This window comes from Mugil cephalus, chromosome 16, assembly GCF_022458985.1.
Source record: "Mugil cephalus isolate CIBA_MC_2020 chromosome 16, CIBA_Mcephalus_1.1, whole genome shotgun sequence".
NCBI lineage: Eukaryota > Metazoa > Chordata > Actinopteri > Mugiliformes > Mugilidae > Mugil > Mugil cephalus.
Genome location: NC_061785.1, coordinates 1,497,204 through 1,510,494, shown reverse-complemented (window position 1 = coordinate 1,510,494; position 13,291 = coordinate 1,497,204). Strand labels below are relative to the sequence as shown.

The following is a 13,291-nucleotide window of genomic DNA, read 5'->3' as shown; positions in this document are numbered from 1 at the left end:
TAATTTCTGGGTTTTAAATGTGACTTTTTTTTCTCGACATTGAATTTGCTTCTTATTAGTTCATCTCAACTTATTTTGTCTCGTCAGTATCAGCACATTTCACTCATTTAAAAATAAGACTCAGTTAAAAAAGAAAAAAACCCAAACCAGGGCTTCATTTCATGCTTTAAATTAATACGTTCATTTCAACAACAAGAATTAAAACATTTTTTATTACTACAACGTATCGGGTTATATTGTAGTTTGGTATAAATCCATCCAGCAAAATATAACGTTTCATGTCATGTATTTCATATAAAACAGATTTAACTCCATTATTAGAGAATTAGAGCCAGAACCAGAACCAGGACTAGGACTAGAACTAAAGTCAGGACCAAGATTTGATTTCATTATATATATACTGTATATAATTATATATTTTCTAGTTTGTAGTCTAAATTAATATATTAATATTATAGTTTGGTATGAATACATCCAGCTGTATGGTCAAACCTAAAACAAACGTATTTCATAAAAAAACAGGTTTAATTTTATAATGTGATGTAATATTTTTTATTTAATTAAAGTAGTTAACAGATCCACACGGGAAATTGCTTTGTCACAATAGCTCACAGTTTATATGTATATAAAACACTGAAGAATTACAAGTAAACGATGTTAAAATAAAATAAAATAAAATAAAAGTAATATCTAGTAAAATGATTGAAAGTAGAGTAAGCAAATAGTGCACAGAATCAGCATATGAACAAATGTACAAGAAATAGAGACGGAAGAATATATATTATAGACATGGTTGTTTGTGTTATTTGTCAAACCAACACACGATTCTTCTTCTGCTGACATTATTGTCTCTGTGTTCAGGACATGCGCAGTGCGACCAGTGCGACCTCTAGCGGCCCTATGGCGGGCTTTCATGTTCAGGACATGCGCAGTGCGACCTCTAAAAAAAAAAAAAAATCAAACAAATCAAATGTGTTGTTACGCAATAGTTAATAGGTGAATTAGCCTCATGTCATATTTGGGAACCATGACTGATCAGGTAACACAAGTGTGACTGTGTTTATATACAGTTTGTATAGCGATATCCCACACTGTGCAGGGCACAGTCATTTATTCTAACATCAGCAGCCATTCTTCAGGTCATCAACAAACTGAAAGCATTAAAAAATATATACAATACGAAAAAAAGTACCCATTGATATATTAGAGTGAGGAAAAAACATGCACGCAGCTCCCACAGTGGCGGGTCCGACCCAGAATTTCTGGCGTTGAGAAACTGCAAATTCTGCTGTGATACCCACAACATGAAAGAAATTCAAAATTTGCTGATAATACTGGCGCTACACAATTAAAACACGACACACTGCTCAAACACATGCCATTCTGAAACATAAAATGTGCCCTGACTTGTGTAAAAGTTGCACAATGAAACATGCATGAATGGAGAAGTAACTATGACACATGTGGTACTCAAAGTAAATAATCTGTTCAGAATCTGGAACCGGAGTTTGGTGCCTGACCCCCATCTGGGTAGCCACAGTATTTCAGTGCTCCTGACTTATCTGTTCATTTTTTTAATTTTTATTTTTTAGTGTTAACATTGCACTTTAGTAATCATCCGTCACTTTTCACTGTAACTCCCTCCTACTCATAGGGGACTTGATGCCTTCTGAGTTTTCTCTGACTTTTTTTGACTCCACTGCTACTACACCCATTAATAAGGACTTCCAGAGGAACTCTGCACTGTTCTTCTGTGAAACCTGGCTGGAGTTTCCGACACTACTGTGGAGTTGCCTGGAAACCATCTGATCAGAGCAGACTGCGATAAGGACGCCTTTCAGCGGATTACGGACATCCTCGCCATCAGGAAGCAACAAGTGTGGGTTGGCAGCCACTTGTCGGCCCCACTCACCACCACCACTGGAGCTCCACAAGGTTGTGTCCTACTCTCGTTATTTGTTCTCCCTGTGCACCGATGACTGCGCCTCCGGCCACGCCTCCATCCAGCTGGCTAAGTCTGCAGATGAAACCATGGTCCTGGGGCTGATCGAGGATGTCGATGAGTAAGCTTACAGGAACATGGTGTGACAGCTGGCAGCGTTGTGTACACGTGTACACATGGTGAACTTGTCTGGAATGTTGCTCTAGGGCCTCGGTGTTGTTCACATCAAAGTTGTGTTGCGTTTCTCTGTGTGTTCCCCCCCTCCTGAAAGGTCCTCTTTTTCACAAACTCAAACCTGGTCGTCCTAGTGATGTCTGGCAGTGGGGGGGCCTTTAAGGGGAGGGGCCTCTGTGGATCATCCCACAAATACTTGATCAGTTTGCGATCTAGTGAGCGTGGAGAACAGGTCCACACCTCGTTCTGTTCTTCATATTTCTGTTTGTTTTGAGTTGTTGTGAGTGTTTTTGTGTGCGTGTGTCAGGCTGCATCCTGTTGGGGACGGCTGCTGCCATCACGGAGAGTCATTCCTATGGGGTGGGGGGATCTGGTCTGGTCTAGGTGGGTACTCCATGTCTACAGCTACTTTCAGATCGCACAAAAAGGTCGACCCGGGTTTTGACCCAGCAATCGACCCTGGATTTTATCGGCTCGGCTTCAGTCTGAACAGGAATACTGTGTCGACCCACTAATTTACACGATGACGATGATATAACCCTGGAGCCAGTAGAAGCTCTGGGTCTGTGCAGCAGCTCAGAAACAGCAAATTGAGGTCTACTCCCATAAGAAACTGATCTCTGAAGGACATTTTTGTCCATTTTGTTTTTCATTTTACAGTTTTTTTATTTTACATTACAGCCCAGTTTTCCTGAGTTGTCAGAGAATTTATTACAATATTACAATAATCACGACTATTACGTGTTGATTGATTTCACAACTCTGTTCATATGTAAAATCACATGAACACTCCTTGAAGTTTCCTGTATTTGTATCTTTTGATGCCAACAAAAATATATAGCAACAAAGTCAAGTATCCAAAACATACACGAAAATGGCAATTAAACAGAAATTTAAATTATTTAAGTCACCAATTGTCATCTATGCCAGAAGTCTAATTTTATGTGGCCACATATAAAACGTATCTATTATTTTGGTTAATTTATTTTATGTTTAAATTACAAATTAGTAAAACATGAAATGGACTGGAAGCACGATTGTGCACAGATGGGAGAAAGCAAAAGGAGGTAATGCCAAACGTTCACTGACTGAGTGAAGACATTGACTACATGGCATTTTCTTCTACACGCACCGCACTTAATTGTGAAATCAAGTAATCGTGACATCCCTATCTGTGAATTATCCCTATGTCATGTTTGGGAAATTGCGCCAGGCAATCTTGATGTGAACTGATGTGCGGTTTTTGATTAGCACCTTTAAAAAAGAAAGTAAATAACTCTGTTGGCGCAGAATCAGCAACCGGATCAACTTAACCTCATGTAGCTAGTTCCTGCTCTTGATCAAACATATCATGGGACATTCAACTAAGATCCATTTATGTTTACTAGACACACCTCTACCTATTAACTGTGAGAACCAGTTCAAACTTTAGGCCCAGTCAAAACCAGTCCTGTTAAAAATGTACCTCAACTTTCAAGATTCAAGATCACTTTATTGATCCTCACGGGAAATTGTTTTGTCCAAAAGTCTCAAGACAACACAGAACATATATGAACCAGGCATAGACATAAGAATAAATGTCAAAAAGAAAAGAAAAGAAAAGAAAAAGAAAACTATCTTAAAAAATAGAATAAGAATGAGGTAGTAAGAATTACAAAAAATATATTGTCTAATCTACAGTCCCATTTATCTGGAATATACATTTATGCACAGACATGAGATATATAGACATTGTAAGGTGTGTGAGTGTGGATCCAGAGTGTCTCAGTCAGTGCGTTTACATGCACGTGAAAAAAACGAATTATTGCCTTAATCGGACTCTAACAGGAGAACCTAACTGCATGTAAACACTCCAATTAAAATCAGAGTTCTCATTATCTGATTGAGACGCCCAGATAATGTGTTTGGAATTCGGTTTTCTTCGGCGTGTATACAGTGAATCGCATTTTTTCATCGGATAATGCGTGTGCGCATGCTCCACAACGTGTGACCTCGAAACAAAAATGTCCAAGAAAGCCGGTCATAGAAGAAGAAGAAGAACCGTCTGAGGGATAGCGCGGATCTTACCTGCACCAGAATTAGCGCGCACATTACGTACGAGGTTAAAAATGTACTATTATCCGTCTGGCTGTTGTTTGAAAAGCCGTTCTGCTGCATGAACGACTCTTGTTTATTATACGACGTTCATGTAGCATGAAACAGTGACAATCCCCACAAAGTCCAGACTCCTCCCCAGAACCGAGGCAGCCCTGAGAATGACCTTGTCCACCCACCTCCTCAATTTTAGCCTGAACAGAAAGTGGAGCCAACTCCCTTTTTAAACAAGACATCACGGTTCTTTGACCAGTCCAGTTAGTCATCAAGGTGGACACCCAGGTAACTGTAATGTCAACCCCATCAATGCTGACTGGTGGGGTTGACTTGGACTTGTGGAAATCGATGACCATTTCCTTGGTCTTGGTGGTGTTCAGTTGCAAGTGGTTCCTGGAACTTGCTTAAGGCCCCAACCAGCTCCCTGTACTCGCATACTCGCTTTCCCCCCAACTCCGAATACAGGCCACGATGGTGGTGTCATCCAAGTACTTCTGGACGTGGCACATGCACAGTTCTGAAAAAAGACCTTCCCAAAACAAATTTGAGGATAATTTGATACGATTCAAAATGTTGGAGACCTGAACCCTTTCCCCTGCAACACATTCCAGCTCTTCCTGGGTGATCCCAAGGGTTCCCAGGCCAGACGGATCTTACACTGATCAGGCACAACACTTTGATAATTATCTCTGGTTATGATTAATCAGAGAATAGACATGGGCCATCTGGGGGCGTCCTCTTGTGTCTAGGGTGACCAGAGGTCCAGACACAGACAAACGCAACGCAAATTTCCAAATGTCTAAAGCACCTTTCTCATCCCACAAAAAGGTCGACCCAGATTTTTCACCTGGCAATTGACTCAGGATTTCATCAGCTTGGCTTCAGTGTGAACAGGAATGCTGCGTCGACCCACTAATTTACACAGTGACAATGATATGACTGTCTATCGTGTTCTGGTTTTGTCACTGGACGGTAGCACTGGAACTTGTAGAAGCTCTGGGGCTGATCAAGAAAAGAGCAAAGTTTTGGTCCACTCCCATAATCAACTGATCTCTGAAGGTCAAATTTTTATTTTTTTTAATTTTTTTTTGGAAGTGCATCAGTGAATTATCCCTATGTCATGTTTGGGAAATTGCACTAGGGAATCTTGAGCTTTTGATTAGCACCTAGCAAAGTAAACAACTCTGTTGGCACAGAGTTAGGAACCAAACCGTTTAGGAACTGGATCAACTTCACCTGATGTAGTTCCTGCTCTTGATCAAACATATCATGGGACATTCAACTAAGATCCATTTATGTTTACTAGACACACCTCTACCTATTAACCGTGACAACCAGTTCAAACTTTAGGCATGGTCAAAACCAGCCCTGTTAAAAATGTACCTGAACTTTCAAGATTCAAGATCACTTTATTGATCCTCACCAGGAAATTATTTTGTCCAAAAGTCTCAAGACAACACAGAACATATATGAACCAGGCATAGACATAAGAATAAGAGTCAAAAATAAAATGAAAAGGCTAGATAGGTCATAAACCGATCAGACACAACATTATGATAATTATCTCTGATTATGATTCATCAGAGAATGGACATAGGCCTTCCAAGAGTTCCCTTTGGTGTCTAGGGTGACCAGACGTCCTCTTTTTCCAGAAATGTCCTCTTTTTGAGACCTGTTCTGTTCTTTGTGTTTGTTTGTTTTTTTAGTTGTTCCTAAAGTGTTTTGTGTGTGTCTGTGGCTGCTGTCATCAAGGAGTATCATTGCTGTGGGGTGGGGTGGGGCTTGGTCTGGTCAGGAATAGTGCATCAACCCACTAAGTTACGCAATGACGTTGATGTACCTACATGTCACGTTCTGATTTTGTCACTGGACAGTAGCTGCGGAGCTCGTAGAACCTCCAGGGCTGTGAGCAGATCAAAAACAGAGCAAAGTTTTGGTCTATTCCATAAGAAATCAAATGTGTTGTTACATGATCGTTAATCGAAGCACATCGTGAATTAGACCTATGTCTTGTTTGTAGCAGCCCTAGTTCCACGACTCTTCCACTGATAATCAGATTGTTGTTTGTCACATCAAACAATGTAGTGAAATGTAGGCGATATTAAACAAAAGGTAAAGATGAGAAACTTGTTTGAGTGATGTACAGAAGCCAGTGGCCTGAAAAGATGAGTCGTATTTTGTACATTTATACTTTCATATCCTTGCAACCATGGATAGATTGATGGATGAAATTCCATCCATTGATGAACCTGGATGAAACTTGGTCAGTTTTGAATTCATATTCATGTTTGAATAGGAATTTAAACAGGATCGAATGACCCATCAGTAAAGTTTCATCCTATATTTTATCTCTGTTCCAGCTGATATCACTTGTCCTCCTCTTGACTCCGATGTTGACCAGCTGCACAGAACTCATCCACCACCAAGACAACAGCAGCCAGACTGGAGTCTACACCATCTACCCCCTTCAAGAAAGGTCAGTGAAGACATCAAGATAATTTGATACAACAAATACTAACTAAATTAACCATAACAGACTGTTGAAATGTATCTGACTGTAGTTCTGGCTGAAGTTTCACATTTACCACCATGTGTATTCGTAGGTTTACTGTGACATGGATTCAGAAGGAGGACACTGGATGGTGAGTATTTCAACTACAATCAACTTCATCACTTTGTGTTTCTCAAAAACTAAACAGTGTGAACCTTGTTGTGCTCCAGGTGTTCCAGAGGAGGATGGATGGCTCGTTGAACTTCTACAGACCCTGGGATCAGTACAAGCTGGGCTTCGGTAACGCTACTGGAGAATACTGGCTCGGTGAGACATCCGTCCATCAAACTAACTCCATAAGACTTAAAACATTAACTTGAACCCTGATTGGGACCCGATGTCAAGCTGTGACCGGTTTTACAGGCTGATAGCAGTGTGTGTTCATGTGTGTTCAGGTCTTGACAACATCCACTACCTGACAACCAAGCAGAAGTACGAGCTGCTGGTCACCATGGAGGACTTTGACGGAAAGAAAGTGTTTGCTCGGTACACTTCATTCAAGGTGGACGCTGAATGTGACGGATACAGAATTCATGTGTCTGGATTCATCGATGGAGGAGCAGGTGAGTTAAGACAGACTGTAGAGAAAGACTCTGTCACCATTAACAGTCTGATTATACTTGTTTCTGCAGGAGACGCCCTGACTTATCACGATGGACAGAAGTTCTCCACTTTTGACAAAGATCAGGACTCCTGGCCTGGAAACTGTGCCAGATCATTTCTGGGGGCGTTCTGGTACAATACTTGTTTCAATGCAAACCCCAACGGAATTTATCGCTGGGGGGCTGACAAAACTCTCTTTGCTGTTGGAGTGGAGTGGAGTCAATGGAAGGGTTATGACTACTCCCTGAAGTCCATCAGCATGATGATCCGTCCTGTGCAGTAAATCTCCAGGACCAACATACAGCAGAATATTTCTCTATTGTGATTTATTTCTTTTCTCTCTCATTAATTAATCATATAATCTCATGTATAGTCGGTATAATACAGGTGGATTTTAAAAGCGTTTCACTGTGTTAGAGCCAACAAAATCTATCTGAAATAAACCTGATCCTGTCTGGATGTCTCTGCTGTCTGGATCCATCTGAATCATTAAATGCTGCAATAAATACGAAGCAAAGCAAAACTGATCTGATGCCTTCACTTTATCTTCTGTCTCTTTCTGACTGTAAATCCAATGGTTAATACATATTTTAGATTTAAGAGTTGCCTGTTTGACACCAGTTAAAGTCTTATGATTGTGTGGATGAGTAATTTTACTAATTTCATACTCGCTACAGGACTTTATAATAAATAGGAATCAGTACACAGTAGTTCAACTCAGGATTCAGCTTTATTGATTTTATCCAACAGTGTTACAGAAGTTGTTCAGTGTTACAGACATCAGCTACATATTAAACACGTTAACGTCCATGTTTTGGATTCTGGGTCAGTGTATTGTATTCAGCTGTTGACTAAAAATATCCTAAGACGTAACCTAGAGTGCTTTTCTGAGTGGCACATTATATTTATTTTCTAAAATAATAACAAAAACATTAAAAACCATCACCACGTTTCCCACATATTTAAAATCAGATTATGTGTTACCAAACTACCTAATATTCAACTCAATTAATAGTAATGTTGACTGAGGGTTAGTGATTATGATGCATTAGAGTAATTTTGAGGATCCCATTTGTACTCATCAACAACTAAACTATTTAAAATACAACAACAAGCTCTGTAACATGATGTGATCATACGGTATATTCTCTAGAATAGTGACATAATGTTCTGTTGCTTTTAAAAAGATAAACAAAAACCACAAATCAAAAACAATGAATATTTACACCAATGATTCTAAACTTCATGACCATTCACTGATGGAACAAACTGATATTCTGACAGGGTCTGGATGAACCTTTGATGGTCTGGTAGAATCCAGGTACATTATCAGTAAAAATATTAGGCATATAGTTTAGATTCATTTGGTATCACACAGTATCTTGTATTTATCAAAGATAAGCCCCATAAAACCTTTAAACATTAGATGATGTAAATATGATATGAGTGAAATAATGAATTTGTTTTTAGTTAACTTTGTGGTTACAGGTGTTTTAACTGTTCTTACTCAGCTGGACACAGGGCGACATAGTTGGGACTGTCTTGAATCCACACTCCTGGGTAAAGAGGCTGAGTGAATGAAGCCTTGAAGGAGTGGATGATGCTCAGTGTGTCAGAGGTGACTTTGTAAAAACACAAATGACCAGCACGCCAATCCAGAAACACTCCAATCCGTTTGCTTCCAGGAGATGGCTTCTTGACTTCATGCTCTTCATTATTATGCCACGTGGTATACTCTTCATCTTCATTGACACCAACACACCAAGACCTGGTATTTCTTCCAAACTTATTTTCTAAAGTATCTCCTTTCCTACTGATTCCTTTGTATGTGACAGCTATACTCATAGAATCGCCCTCACTAAGCTCTACCTCCCAGTAATGGCGATCACTGAGCCCTTCTCTGCACAAAACCTGAAGTATCGTATCAAACCTTTGTGGGTGATCAGGATATTTTTGCCGGTCTCCACATGTCGCCTTCTTCTTGTCCTCAGACAAACTGAGAGAGATGTGTGCTGTGTCTGGGTCAAAGCTGAGATCACAGTGGTCTGATGGAGAGAACAAGACACAATCCGTTGATCAGTGATTTTAATTCTAAAAATAAGCTCCTCAATATGTTGAGTACAAAATAAAAAAAAATGAACAAAAGATACTTACACCACATTAGAGTCTGTCTGTCTGTTACAGTTGTGGGATCAGGAATATCTGGCTTTGAAAAATCCTCTGTGTTCAGGATGCTGTCCTTGTAGTGGTATACGGTCGCTCCTTGGAACTCCTCATTGGGTACAGCTGCAACAAGGAAGCGAAACCTGCTGCTGCTACTCAGGCCTTTGACTATATTAGAGAATTCAGTGGCTTTCTGTCTCATCTTGGTGAGCACTTCATCTGAGAAGAACCACTTGTCTCGTGTAGGTGGAGTGACGTCGTTGGATTTGTGACTACGCACATAGTCGGCCATCTGGTCCATCAAGGGATCATCAGTTTCCAGAGAGGTGAAAACAAAGCAGAGAGCATGCTCTACACCTGGAGTCAGAATCCCTCGGTCTAAATCGAACCCATTTGCGACGATCTGTGCTTCTTTCATAATTTCCACACAGAAATTGACAACATTGATTTCTCTCTCTGCATTGTCCAGCCACTTGTCCAGGTTCTCCAGGCTGAACGGTGACGTCTCCTGGTTGTCCAAGAGTTCTTCCAGAGAACTACCATCTTCTGTACCTGCACGGATGGAAGGAAACGTCTTCTCCATGGCCTGTTTGAGTGTTTTTGTGTAATCTTCACAGCAATCTTTGAATTTGCTCAATTTTTTGTAGATTGGTGGAAAATGCTTGACCACTTCCTCTTCTAGAGCATCATTGCATCTCATTTCTATTTCGCTGATGCTTTCTAGAGCATTCTCAGCTTTCCTCAGTAACCCAACACAAATCTCTCCTTCACACTCAGGAGCTTTTGGCTCCAGATTCTTCAGTGGCGTCAGCCAGACTTTGACAGGAACTGTTTTTTCTTCATTTTGGCCAAGTAACTGTGGAAGTTGCTGGTAGGTTTTCACGGCCTCTTCAAATGTCGCAGGGTTGCTTTCTAGAATAAAGTCGCCATAGAATTTGCAGGAGAATTTCTCGGTTAGTTTTTGTTCTTCATTAGTTAGCTTGACTTTAGCTTTAGCCTCAAAATCAGCTGTTGGTATCTTCTTTATGACGGCTTCCATGCTGACCTGGACGTCCTGAACGCTGCTGTCGTCCAACTTCTCGCTGTCAAACACAAAGAAAGCATTTGCTGCATAAAGGATGCCGGTCACAATGTGGGTTGCGGAGCACTTCTTGGGCATATCTTTTATTTGCATGTTCTTGGCTTCAAGATGAGATATCGTCATTCGTTCAAATTCAGTTGTAGCCTTGTACTGAAGTGTCACTCTGCTCCGTTTCTTGGATTTCTTCTTGTCATTCAGATAACTGGCAGATCCTCCAACTTCAACCAGCCCACACAGGAAACTGGCCTTCAGAGAGGCTTGAACATCCAGCAGAGACGACTTGGAGTCAATGGTGTCTGAAGCAGTAACGTCATATGTACTGCTGGTATGAGGCTGCTTAGTACTGTTCTTCTCAATAGTTTCTCTGTCCCACAATGTGAAATCTGTAGACAATTAAGGAAGAGATTAAAGTTTCCATGGAATCATTTCATTTACAATATATAGATAATCCATGGATCACGAAAGGTATTCAAAATGCCTGCAAAAAAAAAAAAAAAACTAATAAAATATAGACCAGTAGAAGCAGAAAACAAATATTAAAGATAAAAAATAAGTTAATTAATATTATGATTAACATGTTAAAAAGGTTCAGGTTAAATCCAGCTAAATGGGACAACCATGCCACCAGCTTTCACAAAGGTGTACCTGCATGATTACTAATGGCAAAGGATCATGGGTAATCTTCAAAGCAATGGAGGATTTATGATGAGGTAACATGTCTGTGAATATCCATGGGCAAAACAATGTGAACTAACTTAACTGTGTAGAAGGTCAGCTAGCTGAACTTGGTTAGATATTGTGTGTCCCAGAAAAATTTCGCTACATTTTTGGAGCAGGAGAGAGGAGCTTAGCTGGAAGCCAGAAGGAATTAATGGGCAGTGATTTGGTCACCACTGCCAACCCAGCAACGTTGAGGGTGTTGCGGTTCAGGGTTGAAACACTCATCAAGTCTTCCTGGCCAAGGCTACATTCACCAAAAGTGAATGAACGTGAAGCATCTTTGGATGTAATTGTAATCATGATAAGGACAAGAATATCAATAACATGGATTATATAGTCAGTGGGTTTAACAACTTCTTAATCAATGACCAAATCTGGCAGCAGAAACCAAAGTTCCATCTACAGATAAACAGGGAACAGAAAATAAGTATATAGACAGGAATCCAAACTCTATCTTTCCAACAGCAGTGAAGGAGAGAGAAATTCTTGATATCATCAGCAAATTTAAAAATAAAATGTGGATAGGATGGATGCAGTTGACATGACTTTAGTAAAAATAAAATAATTAAAGCAACAGTAAACCCACTAATTTATATCTTCAAGTCATCATTCAAAATGGGTTGCTTTTCATCCAACCTAAACACAGCTAAAGTCATAACTACACAAATCTGGAGATAGACAGTGTTTCACCAACTCTAGGCCGGTATCTATACCACCGCAGTTTTCAAAAATATTAGAGAAACTCTTTGTTGACTCGACAAGTTCATTGAAAAGACAATATGGTTTAAGAAAAGAAATACATCAACTGTAATGGCACTTATGGAACTAACAGAAGAGGTACTTGCACTTTTAAGAGGTACTTTGTGAAAATAGGCGACTATAAATCATCATCCCTAGATATAAGGTGTGGAGTCCCACAAGGGTCGGTGTTAGAGCCTAAACTGTTTGTTCTTTATATCAGGGACATTTGCAATGTATCAAAAACACTGAAAATGATTTTATTTGCTGATGACACCAATATCCTTTGTTCCAGAAATAACCCACAGAAGCTACTGGAGATCAGAAATGTTTCAAAATAAATAAACTAAACTAAAACTAAACTACAATAACATTTCACATTTGTGTCCTTCGGGTGCAGAGGAATTCAACAGAAAGTTGCAAACACAACATTTTACATGACATATTGTTCAGTGGAGCATGTAGTTAGAGATGGATCAAGTGACTCTAGACTAGTGCTGCTGGGGATGATTATAACTCTGGGTTCTGTAAAGTGTTTTGGATTAGTATTGATGCTTCATAAAATGATTTTTAAAAAAATAATTTCATTGACGCAGTTTTGTATATGAACAGTCTTTATATCATTAAGTGGTTTGACAGTATAGTATTGTTGCGTTTAATTTGAAGTATACATATATATGTGTTTTATCCTAGTTTGGGGCGTGTGGAAATCTATGTTACTGTATGTCATGGAGTTCTCACAAATATGCTGTAGGATGTTGGTGTCAGAATCTGCATTGAACAACCTTTGGTTTAAGGCTGGAGGACATGTTGCAGTTCCCTTGACTGATGCACATCTTACCTGTGAACAGTTTATCGTTCCGGGCGTCGTACAACATCCCTAAGGCGAAAGGTCGACCCAGAGCAGAAACGCTTTTATTTGAATCCATGTCTCCAACCTGAGATAAGTAGAAAGCACCATGTACATGAAGCCAAACATTTTCTAAATCAGTTTTTGGTGTAACAATTATTAACAGTTAAATATGTAAGGAAACTAAAATACTCGAAGCTAAATTAAAATCCTGACAGATCTCATGTAAATCAAGTATGTCTTGGTCCAGCTTTTCTTACCTGGTGAAGGTTTGTAGTTCAGGTGAGTCGTCTGAAACTTCTTGACTCGTAAGTGAAGCTTCCAGCCTACAGGTTTATTTATATCCTGTTAAAAACTCCGCCTCCTCACACCTGGAAC

The 13,291-nt window shown here is 39.8% G+C and overlaps 1 protein-coding gene and 1 pseudogene across 1 annotated transcript; one reads left to right on the top strand and one right to left on the bottom strand.

Annotated features, from left to right (window-relative positions):
• The first annotated feature begins 900 nt into the window (after positions 1–900).
• Positions 901–7,829, top strand: LOC125022782 (microfibril-associated glycoprotein 4-like). Its single transcript, XM_047609707.1, has 7 exons — positions 901–931; positions 1,868–2,063; positions 6,534–6,687; positions 6,811–6,849; positions 6,929–7,025; positions 7,154–7,321; positions 7,391–7,829. Exons 1-7 carry the CDS (start codon positions 901–903, stop codon positions 7,642–7,644), a joined length of 939 nt encoding a protein of 312 aa, XP_047465663.1. The 3' UTR covers positions 7,645–7,829.
• A 249-nt stretch (positions 7,830–8,078) lies between these two features.
• LOC125022781 overlaps positions 8,079–13,291 on the bottom strand; it is a 32,369-nt pseudogene continuing 27,156 nt past the window's right edge.